Source organism: Myotis lucifugus, unplaced genomic scaffold (genome assembly GCF_000147115.1).
Source record: "Myotis lucifugus unplaced genomic scaffold, Myoluc2.0 scaffold_224, whole genome shotgun sequence".
NCBI lineage: Eukaryota > Metazoa > Chordata > Mammalia > Chiroptera > Vespertilionidae > Myotis > Myotis lucifugus.
The window spans coordinates 48,696-66,243 of record NW_005871272.1 but is presented as its reverse complement, the minus strand read 5'-3'; the positions used below and the strand labels follow the sequence as shown (position 1 = coordinate 66,243).

General features: G+C 55.0%; 1 protein-coding gene across 1 annotated transcript in view; it reads left to right on the top strand.

Annotated features, from left to right (window-relative positions):
* Positions 1-17,548, top strand: part of MARCO (macrophage receptor with collagenous structure) — a 36,540-nt gene that overhangs the window by 15,732 nt on the left and 3,260 nt on the right. Inside the window, exons 5-15 of the mRNA XM_014463866.2 lie at positions 3,682-3,726; positions 4,868-4,912; positions 5,204-5,302; positions 8,475-8,573; positions 8,684-8,719; positions 9,126-9,224; positions 9,315-9,377; positions 14,827-14,871; positions 15,712-15,810; positions 16,317-16,361; positions 16,905-17,081. Of these exons, the coding sequence (XP_014319352.1) occupies positions 3,682-3,726; positions 4,868-4,912; positions 5,204-5,302; positions 8,475-8,573; positions 8,684-8,719; positions 9,126-9,224; positions 9,315-9,377; positions 14,827-14,871; positions 15,712-15,810; positions 16,317-16,361; positions 16,905-17,081 (852 nt within the window). The remainder of the gene's footprint in view (positions 1-3,681; positions 3,727-4,867; positions 4,913-5,203; positions 5,303-8,474; positions 8,574-8,683; positions 8,720-9,125; positions 9,225-9,314; positions 9,378-14,826; positions 14,872-15,711; positions 15,811-16,316; positions 16,362-16,904; positions 17,082-17,548) is intronic.

Genomic DNA, 17,548 nt, shown 5'->3' with positions numbered 1-17,548 from the left:
CCCATCATACACACAGAAAACACACACAGTTACACACACACACACACCAGTCACACACAAGTTACACACACACATAACACATACAAAACACACAGTTATTCACACACATACAGTTCACACACACAGTCACACACACACATTTTACACATATACACAAACACACACATACACACACACATACACACAAGCACACACACAGTTGCACACATACACAAACACACAGTTACACAGACACACACACACACATACACACACATACACACAAGCACATACAGTTACACACACATACATGCACAGACATATACACACAGGCACATACACACATACACACATACACACAAGCACACACACAGATACACACATACACACAGTTACACACACAGACATACACACACAGTTACAGGCACAGACATATACACACAGTTACACACACATACACACAGTTGCACACATATACACAGTTACACACATACACACAGTTACACACGTGCACACATACACATACACACATACACACAGTTATACATGTGCACATATACACACAGTTACACACATACACACAGGCATACATACACAAACACACATACACAGTTACACACATGCACACAGTTACATACATACACAAACACACATACACACACACACACAGTCCAGTAGCTGAGTGGTAGAAATTTCATCTTGAAAATAAATGTACACAATGTTGTCAGGCAGAACTCTTTGGCCTCATAATTTTTCAAGTGTGGCCCTGATCCCACCGCTGACCCAGGGGGAGTGCTGAGTCAGCCTTGCAAGTGGCAGCAGCCTGGGCTTGGACGACGGGCCTCTCAGGAGCTGGGTGGCCTTGAACGTGTTGCTGCCCGCTCTGAGCTCTGCGTCCTTCCCTGGAAATGGGGATAAGGATGGGGCCCCTGGACTGGCGTCAGGTACAGGATGGGGCCCCTGGACTGGCGGCAGGTACAGGATGAACGGAACAGTGCTCAGCCCGGTGCCCAGCTCCGAGAAAGCACTCACTGGTGTTGTTGTTACATTTGCTTCATTGTTGCTGTTGTTGAGAGGGTTCAATACGCTCACACTCAGACACCCCAGCCGCCCCAGCCGCCCCAGCCGCCCCAGCTGGATGAATGGGGCTCCTCTGCTCTAGGGAGAGGCTGTTTCAAACTCCAGTCACTTTGCTCACAGAATCGATGCTTAAACTTCTTCAACCCAGTGGGTTTGGTCGGCCCTTTAAAATCTGCTCCATCACCGGCCCCAGGCATGGAGCCCACCTTCCCCACAGCAGGGTGCGAGGGTGCAAACAGGCTCCCTCTGGCCCCCCGCCCTCTCTCTGAATATATATGTTGATGATCTCCACTGCTATGTCTCGGTTCTCTCAGTCTCTGACAACTTCTATCTCTGTCTTTCTCTCTCTCTTCCCTCTCTCTTTGGAGCCAGAAACCAGAGGCAGGAAACAGCAATTGCAGCAGCACGAGCTGCAGGTCTGGACCCCCTCTCATGCCCACCTGCCTTCCCAGGTCCTCCACCCCCTTGACTCCCCCCAACCCCCGGGAGGCTGTGGCCTCTCCCCTCCCCCATGGCCTGGGCAGGGCTCCCCCAAGGCGCATCCTGCTAGAAAGCCCTATGGAGACCAATAGGCTGGCCAGAGAGGATGGGGTGGGGTGGGGGGTGGGAGGAGTGCAGTGCTTGGAAGTTGGGGCTTGCCGCCCCCTGGCTCCCAGGTGGCCTGCTTATGAAGCTGCACGCTGGCCCAGGCTTCTGAAAACAAGGCCCGGGAAGGTGGGGGAGGGGCAACTGCACCTAAGTCAGGCTCTGGGGAAGGCAGTGAGGAACCCAGCTGTGCCTCAGTTTCCCTCCTTTGTATCTTTCCTCCCAACAAGTCATTACTGAAAGCCCCTAAGGCCCAGGCACCGCCCTGCAGTGGGAGCCTGGACATAAGAAGACGGCAGAGCCCTGTCTGCAGGGACCTTCCCAGTCAGGCAGGGGTCAACTTGGAACCTGTTCTGGCAGCAGCCCTGGCTCCTGCCCTGAAAGGAGGACGGTGCCCTGGGTGCAAAGAGCAGGGAGGGGACTCACCTCCCCAGCACCAGGCCAGGCTCCAGAGCCGCCTCTCAGCTGAGAATAGGGTGAGGGAAGGCGGCAGGGAAGCAGGGCCCAGGCAGAAGGAATTCGAGTGCAAGGCCCTGCGGTGGAAGGGCGTTTGGTAGGTCAGGAACGCGAGTGCCTGCAGTGCAAGAGCAGGAGAAACATGGGCAGGAGGGGTGGGGAGCGGGTGGGTGGGCCCCTGGTGAAGTGAAGGCACATTTTGTCTGTGCTTTGCTGATCCTCACGCTAACCCAGAGCGGCTGTTGCTGTCGTCCCCATGTCACAGAAGAGGGCAGTGAGGCTCAGAGGTATGATAAGAATTCTAGACATGAGTTAAGGTACACAGAAGGATGCGTGCAGGTTATATGCAAATACTTCGCCACTTCATAGAAGGGACTTGAGCATCCATGGGTGTCAGTACCCACGGGGGCCCTGGAACCAGTCCCCCTCAGAGCCAAGTTCCCCACCGTGGCGCCCTGGCATGGGTGCAGGCATTGCATTAGGAGATCCCAAATCTGCTGGCCTCTTTCCAAATATGTCACCTCAGGCAACGCCGTGCCTCTCGGAAAGCCATTCTTCCCTGTGGGGATGTGGGGCTGTGCCATGGCCTGAATGTCGTGCCCCCCGCCCCCAAATGCATATATTGAAAGTCTAATGCCCAAGGTGTTGGTATTAGGAGGCGGGGCCTGTGGAAGGGGATTGGGGCACAAGAATGAAGCCCGGATGAGTGGGACTAGTGCTCTTATAAAAGGAACAAGCACCCTAGTTCCTCCCACCACGTGGGACACAACGAGGTCAGCTGCCTGCAGCCTGCAGGGCCTCACCGGGCCTGGCCGTGCCTGCACCCAGGTCTTCCCCTTCAGAGCCCAGAACTTTGAGAAATGGATCTGTTGTTTCTGAGCTGCCAGTCTGCATGTTTTGTTACAGCAGCCAGAACGGACTGAGGCAGGACAGGAGCCCTGCCCGTCCTGCCCACGAGCCGTGGTGGGACTGGAGCCGCGTAGCAGGGCGGCCGTTGGAGAGAGAGCTGCATGCGAGTGCAGCAGTGATGGGGGCCCCGTACCCCGGCCTGCCGCGTGTTCCCTGTGGCTGCCATGTGACCACCGTGGGGCAGCCCTGTGGAGCTGGTATATCAACACCAATTTACTGACCAGGAAGGGGAGACTCGAAACTATGGGTGACTGGCACGAGGTCCCCCTGCTGCTGTGGGGCCCCGGTGTCCGGCTCAGAGCCTGAGGGATGCCCCCTGTGCAGCTGCGCCTTGCCCGCCAGGCCATGGGCCCCTTGCGGGAAGGAGCGCTGTGATGTTTGCTTCCTTCCGCACCGTTGGGCTGGTCCCGGGTGCTCAGTGAGTGTGTTCAATGAACAATGGCACTGAGTGGCCCTGGACACCCACCTTGTCGGCTGGCTCATTGGTGTCTCTGCTCCTTTTCCTCAGGTCTTCCAGGTGCTAAGGGCCTGGCATTCACGGCTGAGAAGGGGCCACGGGGCCAGGGATTCAGTGGAGCCACTGATACCCGCCCCTTGTCTCCTGACCCATGGTCCTCTTTCTCCTCCTTGTCCCGGTGACACGTGACACGCTGAATGCCTTTTCCTTTCCAGGCCCCCCAGGACCCCGAGGCCTGCCAGGAATCAAGGGAGAGGCGGGTAAGGAGGGGCCGTGTGTGTGCCTGCACCCACAGCAGGCTCCCAGGCCAATACTCGGCAGGCCCTGCGTGTGCCGGAGGCCAGCGCTGTGGGACACCCTGGGTGGACCAGGAGTGCTGAGAAGCGCCCTGTGTTGTGGGGGTGTAGGGGGGGTGGGGAGCTCTAGATGAGGCTGGAGCTGGTGGACGCTCCAACCTCCTCCTCAGGGCTCAGGCGTCCAAGCCTCTGAGCATCACTGGGGAGTCAAGCTTAGTGGCATAGCAGGGACTCCAGGGCCAGACACATCTGCCTGCAACATGCACTATCTGTGGTGCTGGGAACCTTCTCTTACCTTTCTGAACCTCAGTTTCTTTGTCTGTAAAATGGGTATACGTGTGATTCAGAGGGTCACTGGGGGATTAGCAGTAATGATGAAAAGCCCACAATGGTTTCTCCCTTTTAGGCTATAGCCTAAACCTGCCCAGCACCTCACAGATGACCATGGCATGGCTGGGGCAGAGAATGTGGGGAGCTCGGCTGCACCCCTCCCAGGGAAGGGGGCAGACTGAAATGTCAGAGCCCATGACCCTTACAGCCCAGTCCGCTCTCCACTCAGACTCTCCAACCTCCCGAACCCTGGAGGAGCTGAGGCTGCTGGGATGTAAAGAGGATAAGACGTTATTAGAGAAGGGGCTGAGAGGGAGGGTTGCCTGCAAGGGCAAGTTCACAAACCAACAGTCACTGGGCCTCTGGGCCACTGAGGCAGGAAGAAACACCAGCAGTTACGGGAGGGAAATTTGTTCACAAATAAAATCTTTTTGGAGGAACTAACTTGAGAGAGGAATTTAATAGGATCCCAAAGAGTCTCCTGCAGCAGGGGTTTTCCAGGGAGGGTTTCAGGGGGGAGGGTGGGCAAACAACGGGAGGAATTGAAGTGCAGTGAGAACCTGAGCAGGCGCCGGCACACCACGTGCCCACACAGGCACACACATGTGCTCACACAGGCATGCACGTGTGCCTCTGTGTGTGCATGTGAAGAGGAGACACAGAGACGGAGAGAGAAAGAGCCTCCTGCGGGCACCTGGCCCAAGGCGGGGCCCGAATGCCTGCTGACTGAAGACCCCGGCCACAGAGTGACTGAGCGCTTCCTCCTCTCTCCCAGGCCTCCAAGGACCGCAGGGTGCTCCAGGGAAGCCGGGAGCTGCTGGTAACGTGCGCTTTCTCTGCTTGGAATCAATGATGCCTGGGCCCAGGCACCCGTCCCTTGTCCCCCTCCCCTCGGCTCCTCCCCAGCCCCAGAGCATTGGCGCCCTCCCACTGCCCTCTTCTCCTGAGTCTTGCTGGGCCACCGTGAGATGACCCACGAGATGAGCTAACACACCCAGACTTCCTCTGGGGACGCCCTTCTCTTCTCCCCAGCATGCCTCCTGCCCACCACCCAGGAGCCCATGCCCAGGAGGATGCTGGGAGCTCACCTCACCGGCCGTTCCCTCCGCAGGCACCCCAGGACAGAAGGGCAGCAAAGGCGATGGGGGTCTCATTGGCCCAAAAGGGGACACTGGTGCGAGGGGAGACAAAGGAGACCCTGGCCTCCCAGGTAAGGGCCTTGCTGGGTGTGGGTGCCTGGGGGGCTGGGCCCCACTCTATGCAACCATGTCTGCTCAGCGCCTACTGAGGGCGGGGCTGTGCCCTGCCTGCTGGCATCCTGGGATCGGAGATGTGGTAGCTGCCATCCAGATGAGCCAAGGGCAGGAATGTGACATGAGAGCAATGTGAAGGGGCAACATGTCACACCGGGTGGCACCTAGGGACAGGGCAGCTAGGAAGTCACAGGAAGAGAAAGTGAGGCGCCAAAGTCGGTCCTGAGGTGGGCGTAGGGGAGGCGGGAGCCTGGGGGCAGTGGGCAAGGGCTGCCTCCTTGTCCTGTGCCGGCAGATGCTCTCTCTGGAGCAGTGCTCTCAGGGTCATGGGGAAGAACTATCCTGGGGGCTTGTTCAAAACGCAGGCCGGCCCAGCCGCCTGCTGTAGGGACCCTGGAGGTCCAGGGGCCGGGGCTGGGAGCACTGCCCTGGGGCTCTGGCCGTGACTGAGCCCCTTGGTGCTCCTTGTCACTTGGCCTCTTTTGTGGCCCCTCAGGTGGCTCTGGAGTGCAGCAGGGGAGCAAGGGCTGCAGGGCTAGCGGCCTGGCTGCCGTCGCTGCTCTGGCCTGTCCATCTGTGTGACGAGGCACCTGCCTCACCTGCTGAGATATGATTTCTTCATTTCAGAAAAAAAGACAGTCATGCCATTAAAGTAATCATAATAAAATTACACACACCTTGCAGGATAGTTATAAGGGTTCAAGGTCACGTTTTCAGACTGCCACATGGTTGACACTAAAAAAGTGACAAGGGTTATTAATAGTAGTGTTAGTGATCCTGTAATGGGAAGGGAAGACTCTGTTCCAAGATCAGACAGATCTAGTTCCAATGTGGCTCACTAGCTGTGTGACTTTGGACAAACGACCTAACCTCTCTGAGCCTCAATTTACTCACCTAACCAAGGAGGAGAACAACAGTAGCCTTTAATGAGGATTGATTACAGCAGGAACATAAGACATAGAAGAGGTGTGGTTCTGTCACCGCAAACTGAAGTTACTTACAGGATAAGAAACGAGGTACACTGCCTTGGGGAAGAGAGCCCTTGGCAGGGCCGCCAGCCACCCTCAGATCTTCGGAAGGCACTTGTGGAAGAGAAAAGAGACTCGCTCTAGTGGTGCCCAGGAGAACAAAGACCGATGGGCAAAGGTTTCAGGAGAAGCAATTGTGCCGGGTGAGGGAGAAAGAGGCAGGTACAGCTTGAGGCTGCCCCCTGGTGAACTGAACAGATGAAGGCTTAGGGAACAGCTGCTACTGGGACGGGAAAAGGAGGTGCAGAATTCTCCCAGGTGGGACTGCAGCGGGTCCTTGCACCAGGCGGGTGGTGGACAGTTGACCTCTAAGGTTGGTTCCCAAGGTGGCACTCTGAGTTCTCTTTGCAATAGGAAAGGGAGGCCCAAACTGTTCTCAAGGTGGCGCTGCCGGACCCAGAGAGGGGGCAGCAGCCAGGCCTGTGCTCTCCAGGCCTTTCCCAAGGAGTCTGAGCATCCGGTTTCCCACCCCACTCACCACTGCCCCCCAGGAGGGCATCGTGTCCACACCCCGGCGCCGCCTGGGAACACTGTGGTTAGCGAGGGGAAACGCGGCAGTTTCAGTTCTTCGGAAACCAGACTCCGGCCTGCCCCTCCTCTGCCCCGATCTCCCAGGACCACAAGCCCTCCTACCCACTGCTGGCCCCACCCGGGGGACAGGGCTAGCCTGCCACGTGCGACCTGCCCTGGTGGTACTGAGCTTTGTCCCAGCAGGCGGTGGTGAAGTTCCAGGGCACACACTCCATCCTTAGCTGTGACGGGGAAGGTCTGGGGTCAGGCCCAGCTGTGATTGCTCAGTTGGCGCCTGGTCTTTTCCCCGATGCTGCTCTGCTTCTAGGGTTGTCCCCTCTGATGGAGACACAGAAGTCATCCACCACAGGCCCAGGCCCAGGCCCAGGCCACGCCCAGAAACCCCATGCAGCCCACTGTGGTCACAGCATGGTGGTCCTGGCTGGCCCAGAGCCATGAGGCCCTAACCAGTTCCTCCAGGGAAATCATGTCTAGTCTCTCCTAAGGAGTGCCATTTGGCCCTTGTGCCCGGTGAGCACTCCGAATGACCAAGAGCTGCCTTCTCGCTGGTTGCATCAAGGCTGCTGTAAAGACGTCAACTCTCACCAAGCTCTTCACATTCATTTTGTCTTCCATGGAGAAATAATCATTCTTTAAGTACCTAGAGCATCTCCAAGAACCTGTTTTTCCGGCCTTGTCCCTAGCATCACTCAAAGCTTATCCGAGATAGGTTGGTACAAGCTGCGTCTCTCCTCCTCTTCAGTAGGGAGAAAGCCTCTGCCTCCTGGGCCCCCTCTGGCTCTGATATCATAATGAACGGTATGGGGGCTTTTCACCGATCCCACCCCCACAGGCCAGCCCCAGGGCCCGAGGGAGTTGCTCAGCTGGGTCTTTGCTGATGGTGGGACTTCAGCAGCAATACCCGTCAGCCCGTGGGTTCCTGATGAGCCGGCCCACGTGGTGCACTGGCAAGGGCCATGCAGCCCGCTCCCGAACCCGACTCGCCGTGTGGGGAGGGGTTGATGGATCCTGCCCTGTGAGGAGCTGCCCTCCATTGATATGCACCAAGCACTGGCAGGAAAGAGGAGGGAGCCAAGGAGGATCGAGGAGTGGACCGGCTGGGACAAGCCTTGAATGCTGATGACAAGTGGAAAATTTGAAACCTTGGGCACAAGGAAAGCGGTGGAGGAAGCGCTGGCAGGAAAACGAGCTGCTGCAATGTTTTCCCCTCCATCGATGCTTCACAGTTTTGAAGCTCAGCATTCGGGGCCTGCCTTCTGGAATATTCAGATTTCAGTTTGGGAGGCTTGAAAAAACAATTCCGCACGTGAGCCCGGCAGCATGAGTTGAGCCTGGGCCGTGGTCCCACCCAAGGGGATCTGAGCGCTGATCTGGGCCCATAGAGCCAGACCTTCCACTGCCCATCAGCCAGGCCAGGTCGTCTCGTCCATTTCTGATGAGTTTATGGCTGTCTCTGGGGTGCCCGCCATGTCTTTGAGGGGGACAAGATAAGTGGGACCTGGTGTCAGTGGGAACTGGTGCCCAGGCTCGCCCTCCTCCCAGGCCTGACGCTGACTCTTTGTTTTTTCAGGAAGCAAGGGGAGCATGGGCGTGAAAGGAGACATGGGGGTCATGGGGCCTCCCGGAGCCCAGGGCGGAAAAGGGGATGCTGGGAAGCCAGGCCCTCCAGGTAAGAGGCTGCATGGTCAGGTCCACTGGCTTCTACATATTACTTTTTTTTTGTTTTTCCTGGAAGGCTGAGCGACAAGAAAAAAAATCTCTAAAAATTCTTAATTGTAGGTGTGGCTGGAATTCCTGGAATCAAAGGAGATCAAGGTAAGAACTGTAGGAATGTGGGCACCATGCCAGCTCCCACTGTCCCTGGGCCAAGTCAAGTGCAGGGCCTGCCTCCAGTGCCGTATTCCATTGTGGTATTAATGCAGAGCATCTGCTTCTAAAACCGGCCCCTCCCCAGAGAACAAGGCAGCCGCTTCACTGATGCTCCTCTTTAGAGCTCACCCTCTGCCACCAGGGCGGGGCTGGACCTTCCGGCCCAGCTTCCTAGTAAGTCCCCAAGCTGAGACTCTAATCCCCCACTGTGAGGGCTGCCTCTTGGCTTCCAGGGAACATATTGGGTGTTAGGACATCCACATGTCACTGCTGAGAACAGAGGTGTGTGGAGGGGACGGCAACCAGGCCCTCTGCCGGGCACCCAGCCGTGCAATCATGACTTAACTTTCAGGACCACCTGGAGCAGAGGGTCCTCGAGGCCCTCCGGGTGCGGCAGGATCCCCAGGTGCCAAGGGTCAGCCTGGCAGTGCTGGCGCCACTGGGCTAACAGGTGAGGTCTCTTCCGGTGGTGGGCGTGGGGAGTGATGGCTGAAGGTCCATCTACCCAGCTCTTACGCTCACCGTGACGTCTGTTGTCCAGGACCACCAGGGAGACCAGGGAGTCCAGGACCTGCCGGCATGAAAGGAAGCAAGGGAGACACAGGTGACAGAGGGTGTGGGTAGGCGGGCAGGCGGGGGTGGATGGGACCGAGGACTGGCTCCCTGCGGGCCTACCAGCAGGAGGCAGAGCTCCTCCTGTACGCTGCCCTGTGAAGGTCCTAGGGCTGTTCTTCCTCTGCCCAGGGTTCCTTAAAGGCCTTGGATGCCACGACCAAACCTCTAATGTCCCCCTGTTCTGCCTTCCAACTGTGGGCATGGTTTCCACTCTCTCCTGCTGACCTGAGTGGGGCCCCAAGGGTCAGGGATCGAGCATGGGGGTGTCAAGAAACCCCTCCTTGCATATTCTCCCAGGGTTCTCAGGCCAGGAAGGCAGCCCACAGCAACTGAACTCACAGGGGCTACTTTCTAAGCCACTGTGCCACCTTAGCTACGTTATAGACTGTCATGTCGATTTAGTCTGTGTTATAAACATCGTGCCAACTTGATCTAGCTTACAAACCCTCACAGCAATGCGGCCTAGTTTATACACCACTAAACCAGTTTTACCTCATCACTACCCAAGTCTGGACACCTGCAATGGTCTAGAAAGTTGGGGCCACCGTGTTGGGTGCTGGGTCCCCATAGAACTAAGACCTGGCTCCTGCCCTCAGACATATGGGTTAGTACAGACTTGTCTATACTGTGTCGGGCACACTTTGAAGTGGACATTTGCATGGAAAATAGTCACATGCCATTTAGAAAGCTGGGTGCAGGCCAGGAGGTGCGGTAGCATGTGGGGCTGTGAGAAAGGGCTGCGTGTCTGCCAAGGATGTCTGTGGGCAGCCTGCTGCAGTCCCCTCCTCTGCCAGGTTCTGCTGGTGTTGGCAAACCTAGATGCTCTCACCCCAGGGCCACGCTAGGGACCCACACCAGAGGCAGGACCTCTCAGTTTTCATTGAGCAAGTGGTTGACTGGTTAACTCCTTAAACAAATGTGACTTAACCCTGTTAAATGCTTCAGGCTAGCGGTGGCTGGGGTCTGGTGGGGGTGGTGAACGGCAGTCCAGTGCAGGGGCGATGTGAAAGCATGAGCTGAGTCTTGGAGGATGAGTGGTGCTCAGACATGTGCAGGAGGGGAAGGGAAGCCTAGCAAGAGGACACGGAGCTGGTGAGTCATGGAGGAGGGAGGGCTCTGTAGGGTGTATCCCTGGCACCTGGTTGGTGTCTTGGGTTGAGATGGGGAGCTCTGGTCCAAGGGACAGGTGAGGCCAGCTCCTGGTCAGCTTTGGACTTTGGGCCTTTGACATCTGGGGTTTCTACTGGAGGTTGTCGGGAGCCATGGCGCAGGCAGCTCCTACACCCACCCTTCTCAAAGCCTTGGAGCTGCTTTCTTTCTCATGGACTGTGTGTCAGTACAGGAGGGGCTCTGCTACCCGAGGCCACCTGAGGCCACCTGCAAGGTCTCACTGTCCAGAAAGACTCCGTCTGGGTGCAGCTCTCCTTTCTGATCCCATACCTCACCTTTTCCTGAAGGTTTTAGGGTGTCTGACTTTGGCACCTGAAGCTGTCTTCCCTCTAAGTTTTCTGCTTGGCTTCGTGGGGATGATGGCTTTCCTCCCTCAGTTATAAACAGAGAGCATCCCTTCACCTCTATCCCCTCCTTGCCTTGCTAGACTAAGCAAGAATATTTGTGCTAAAACATGATTTTACCCAAAGGGGTGCTGTGCCCACTGTCTGAGAGCAGGAACCTTGCCCTGCACCCTGCGTACTGGAACATTTACCATGAGCACGCTCAGGACAGCCCAATGGGCTAAGCACTCTTGTGAGGGCTGTTTCACAGTAAGAGAGGCAGCCTGGCTGGCCCAAAGCTGGGGCATTATCCATTACACTTTGTCATACCATCTCCCTCCCCAGGCAGCCGAATGTGCCCCTCGTCCCCATCAGCGCACTCTGATGAGTGACACTTACCCTCCATCCCAGTCCAAAGGGATGAGAGCAAAAGCTGCAGCAGCCTCTTCCACTCTTAGAAGGAAACCTAAAGCTCTCAGGCCCTGTTTTGGCTCTTTCTCATTCACCCACAACCCCACCCCCCTTTAGCACAGTCTGGGACCATTTTCACTTCATCGTCAAGTCCTTGTCTATTCATCGGGCACCCTTCCAGGGACCTCCGTCCATCAGACTTAGTGGTAAATACCAACCAGGCAAATTCCAGCTGCCCAAGTAAACATGGTGAATGACAGTTTCATTTTGAGACATGTGGTAATTACAGCTTATGTAAACTTGCATAGATTTCCCACACAAATCCCAATGATTGCCTTGAACAAGTAGCTGATGGTCCACATAGACATCTCAGAAGGGAATTCCACCGATAGAACCGTATCTGGCCCATCAGAGCCAGGTCTAGAGATCATCCTAAAGGGAAAGGTTAATGGGCTTTGGGAGAGGTTAGCTTTCTGAAGCGGGAGAAGGAAGGATGGGTGGAGAGTGGTGGCCAGATCTCATCATGGAAGATAATGCAGACTTTTCAATGTCAGGACATCGGTATTCCCCAAATAAGAGGTCCTACGGTGTTTGTCCAGTTTTGATTCCATCAAGCCCGTTTTTCAAACTGATGTATTTTTCCCATTTTGTAAATAAAATCATTAATCTCTCAAGAGGATATCTGGCTGCATTGGATGAAAACAGAAATTACAGTGCCTTGGCTTGACCTGGGTAATAGCTAGCTTTCAATATCATGCATTAATAATAAAAACAAGAGGTCTGTTCCTTGTCAGCAATGCCTCTGGGCCAGACACTGTGCTTGGGACTTGATTCCCATGGTTATTTCATTTACCCCCACACCTGAGTTTCATCATCCTTCTACCTTACAGCCAGGGAAGCAAAGGCTGACAGTGGGCAAACGCTCTCCCCAAGGAGCTGAATCCGGGACTCAATCTCAAAGTCTGATTCCAAGTCGGTTCTTTTCCAGACTTTGTTGTGTAGAATAACACAGAGATTAGGACTCAAAATTAAAAGAATTGCCCATACCTCCCAACCCACCATAGGAGGGTAAATCCTGGCTTAGTCACCAAATCTCCCTGCTGTCACAGTCACTAACCACACGCCAGCCCATTCTGGTGAAATGTTTCCTCTGCTCACACCTCTGGAGAAAGAGGAGCCACCTGAGAGGAAGGATGGTGGAGAGGACCCCTTTCAGCTGTGGGAAGGCAAACTGCATAGCTAGTAAGCAGGCATCACCGCCCAGCAGAGCTTCTCCAATGGGAGTTTCCGTTACCATTCGCAAAGCAGGGTCAATCCAACCCCCAAACTTAGTTTTTCTAACTTTTGTCTTTTAAACAATTGCAAAATCATTTAACTAATTATATTTTTTGCAAAAACAAACAGACAAACAAACAACCTCCCCTAAATGAATTTTAGCTCAACGTTCCATACAGTTTGTTTGGAAATGGGGAGGACTCGCTTCAACTCATCATCACGGCATTTCTCTTTCTATTTCCATCTCATGGGATAATGTTAGAAGCAACCGAACCTTTAGGCTCCAAAACACGAATGGAGTTTTGGAGGAAGGAGTGGCCTTCTTTGAGGGATGAGGGGGCAATAAATGGAGGTCACAGTGCCTGGCATCTCGGAGCCTTGCTTCTACGGTCCGGGTCTTAAGGTAGCGATGTCTACAATGTGATGTGCCCTAGGATGCAGACAGAGAGGGCCAAGGGTCTACAAATGGACCATTGTTTCACTTAGTCACAAGAAAAGACGTGTTTCCAACTGTGTCTTCACCTCCCTAATCTTGACACGTGATTCAGATGCAGGTGAGCAAAGAGAAGACATCTCTCCCCTTCTGCCGTGACCTCGGGTCAACAGCAAGTGGGGGCTGGCTGGGCAGCAGGCCCAGAGGAGGGAAGGGAGGCTCAGGGAGGGACACCTGCTCAACGTCATAGGTGGACACAGCCCAGGGCACCTGACTTCGGCCACTTTGCTGCCTTGGGAGGAAGTGCGGCATCCGTGGGCAAGGCCAGAGAGGGCTTCATAGTCAGTAACATCTGACATTTTAGCAGGTTTTACAGGATTGATAGGAGTTCTCTGGGGCACCAAAGGGGTGAGGCATTCTAGACAGAGGGACTAGAGAACGAACAAGTGGCCTGGGTGAGCTGGGGCCTGCCTGCCAGCATCAGGCCTCTAAGGTTCCCCCCTCACCCCCCTCCACACACACACACACACACTCCTAGAAGCAGCTCTGAGCCTCAGTCCTGTCTCCATGCCGACGAGGGGCTGGAGCAGCTGTCCTCTCGGGACCTTCCAATGCATCCTGCTTCTTGGTGCCAGGTATGTAGAGGCAGCTTGTGGCTCCTTGGCCCTCTGACCCTCCTCCCTAGGCAGCGCCTGGCCTCAGGCAAAGTATCTGAAAGGCTACCAGGAGCCAGTACTTCCTTGGCCCGTTATTCCAAGGTGTCCCAACAGACCTGCCAGGCCTCCAGCTTGCCCTCCATTGACCAGCACACAGTAGGTGCTCAAGAAAGTCAGGCACTGGGAGGTAGGAACTTCCCCACGTAGGAATTTCCCCCAGGCAATTGGCACTGAGGGGAACTGTGGTTCCTGTTGGACATCAAAGGGCGGGCCTTTGGTTGAGGCTGGGCTTGCGCCATGGGAGGGACACGGTCAAGGGCATGGCGATGAGCACAGCCGCTGTCTGCACTCCTGTGTTATCCTCTAGTAACTGTTACTTCACGTCAATATAAAGTTTCATTTTCCCAAGTTTGTGTAACTGATTTGGAGAGTCCTGTTTCTTTGAAATAACACTGATATTGGCCCTTATAATCAAGAGGCCATGATGTGGCTAAACCAATAAATTATTATCCCACAGTGACCCAACCTGGTGCTGGGAACAGCGGACCTTCCATGGAAGTTAGTGAATGAGCGGATGAGTGGGAGGGAGGGAGGGTGAGAGGACTTTTCGCATTTTAACTACAAACAGTATCATCATCAGTAATTGCAGTGATTATTTTTCCATTTTCTGGACATGAGACCCTTTAGCTGCACAAACCTTTAGCCACACTGGGGGTCACAATGAAGTAAACCAACCAAACTATTGAACCTCTACGTGGGTGAGGGCCCGCAGAGCTCTGACTCTGAGTACCCTCCACAGTCTTTTGGAAATAATGATAATTTTATTTTCAAAATATCTCTCAATTCTTTTCCAATAAACACAGCAGGAAGCAATGGACCTAGATTTAGACACCAAGTCAGGCTACCACCGGCAAGGAAGGCCAGCCAGTAAGTTCAGGCTCTGTCTGTCCAACTCAGACGTCTACCCAGAACATTTCTACCTCACCCCAACGCACGGTCCCATTTATGTGGGCCCATCTCCTTGTGCTCTGCGGAACAGGCTTTAAACAATCATGAAGAACCAGCGTGTCTTTCCATCTGCATTAATCAAAGGTAGAGGTTGTCTAAGATTAAAAGTGTCTAATATCCAAGTTTTATTATCTTCTCCCCTTCTTTGTATTTTGATCTTAGGATTTCAAGGACAGAAAGGAACAAAAGGAGAATCAGGAATTCCAGGTAAAGGGCCGACTCTATTTTAATTTCCTCGCAATGATTACTGGAAAGGGTGAGGCTCGCTTGCTGACTTGGAACGCACCGCTGGCTGTGACCTTCCCCCAGGGTGACCGGGGCCGAGACCATTTGAGGCGAAGACTGCAGGGCTCTGTTACGCAAGCCTCAGATGTTCTCCCTGGGAAACCTGGGCAATGACAGGAACGCAGTGAAGTGAGGGGATAGGGAGATGGTGGAGGAGGGTGGTGAAGGGTGAAAAGTGCCAGGAGAGCGGGTGGTCAGGTAGTGGCTCAGACTGTGCAGCCACCATGGCACCTCCAGCGCCCCCCTCATTCTTCTCACTGGACTTTCACACCCTCCTCGCTCTCAAGCCCTTGCTGGGAGTTGGTTGTTGTGCTCGGCACTCGGTTCAGCATCTCTGTCTTCTCAGTGCCCGACCCCAGGGAGCGCCACAGCAGGGCTTCTCAGACACAGCACTTGGGCAGTCTTCCTTCCTCCAAAACTGGACACTCTATTCCTATTTTAACTTACTACGGAGAAAATGAGGCCTAGCAACATTCTAGCAACTTCTCCCGGAATGGCTAGAACTTCCACACGATGATGTAATCCACTGAGGACCAACCACTCTGGACTCCCTCAGCAATCTCTCAACCAGCATTTACATGGGAGCCCGGAGATTAGAGCGGCACCCCTCCCCCCAGTTGGACCAAGACACCCCTGAATTTCCCAACAGTCAGTTCAGAGGGGCAACCTGCTGGTTAAGGGCCACTCGCTCATTAGGCACCAAGGCTCGGGGCCCCTTGTAAAGCAGGGCAGCGCCTCTGACAGATGGTCTTTCTCCTCCAGGCCCCGCAGGCATGAAGGGAGAAAGGGGAAGCCCAGGCCTGGTGGGCCCCAAGGGTGCAACTGGACCAGTTGGCCAAAAGGGAGACCCAGGAATGAAAGGTGAGGAGGCCCTGTTTCTCGTTTGTGGTTTTGAAGGAGAGGCCCTGATGTAGGGGCGTGGAGTTTTCAAAAGCAGAAGGTCAAGGTCTGTGGGTTCAGAGGGTGAGTTCTGAGCTGGGGTTGGCCTCAGCACTGAGCCTGCAGGCTCTCGAACGTGCACCCCCTCCACGCCCAGCCGTGCCCGGCCACCCGCACAGCCTGGCCTGACCGCAGCTTCCCGCGAAGGAGATGCGTCCCCTCCCTTCTCTTACCCGTCAAGTGTCCCTCACTAATCTAGCCTAAATCCCTCCTGCTGTGGCTTAGGTCGGTTTCTTCATGCTTAACCGTCGGAGCCCATGGAACCTTTTGTCCGCTTAATGCCAGGTCACAGGCAAAGCTGGGATAAGAACCTGACCTCCTCCACACGTTTCCTCCCCCGCCGCCCCCACCCTCCACTGCTGGCAGAGGAGGGCGAGGAAGTCCTGGCCTGTTGCCTTCAAATCATGTCGTTTTTCTCCTCGTAACAGGATCTTCTGGGCTGCAAGGAATAAAGGGAGAAAAAGGTCAGAAAGGTAATTGCTGTTTTTATTCTCTTTAATTTGTGCTTCAGAGTCAGTTCTGTACTTGAACGTTTATGTGGTGGGGGGAGAGGCCTTGCCTCTGAGAGAGACGCCTCATTCTGGGGCAGGTTAATGGGCTTTCCCTTCAATGGCCTGCTCATAGCACAGCCTCAGCGCAGCAGCTCCCACTCCCGCCCTGCCTCCTCCCTCTCTTCCTCTCCTCCCATCTCCCCTCCTGTCTTTTCTCTCTCCCTCTCTTCTTTTCTGTCTTCCTTTTTTTCTCTACTTTTCTTTATTTCTCCCCACAACACAGGCCAGATGTGGTCGCCTGGATTTGCCAGACCAGCCACAGAGGACCTGACCCTGTGGCCTCGTGGCTGCGGGCCCAGGGCACGGAGGCTGCTAGCCAGGCCATGTTGGTGCCATTGGGGGTCTTCCTGGCCAAGCAGGGCCTTTCCCTCTAACTATAGACCGTCCTTCATTGGAGAGGTGGAGCCTACACTCACACAAAGCCCCAGGTGGCGTCCTCATCTTTCACACCTGTTTTTCACTCAGGTGAATTCCCGGCAGCTGTCAGGATCATCGGCTCTTTGAATCGAGGCCGGGCTGAAGTTTTCTATAACGGCATCTGGGGGACAATTTGCGATGATGGCTGGGACAATTCGGATGCCACCGTCTTTTGCCGCATGCTGGGTTACTCTGTGGGGAAGGCCCTTTTCAGTATGGTCCCTGGTAAGTGGTCCTCCACCGCTGCCTCTTGCCCGGAGGAGCCGGGATAGGCTTTCTCTCCCTTTGGTTGCAAATGACTCCATGTGATTTGGGTTAAAAGAAAAAGATTGGTTCAAGCAACTGAAAAGGTCTACAGCTCAGGGCCCTGGGCTTCCATCCTTGTGGCCTGGCAGACTATGACCTTCCTCCCCTGGCAGACCTGTGACCTTCCTTCCCCTGGTAGTCCTGTGACCTTCCTCCCCTGGCAGACCTGTGACCTTCCTCCCCTGGCAGACCTGTGACCTTCCTTCCCCTGGTAGTCCTGTGACCTTCCTTCCCCTGGCAGACCTGTGACCTTCCTCTCCTGGCAGACCTGTGACCTTCCTTCCCCTGGCAGTCCTGTGACCTTCCTCCTCCGCAGAGCTGTGACCTTCCTTCCCCTGGGAGTCTGTGACCTCCTCCCCTGGCAGACCTGTGACCTTCCTCCCCTG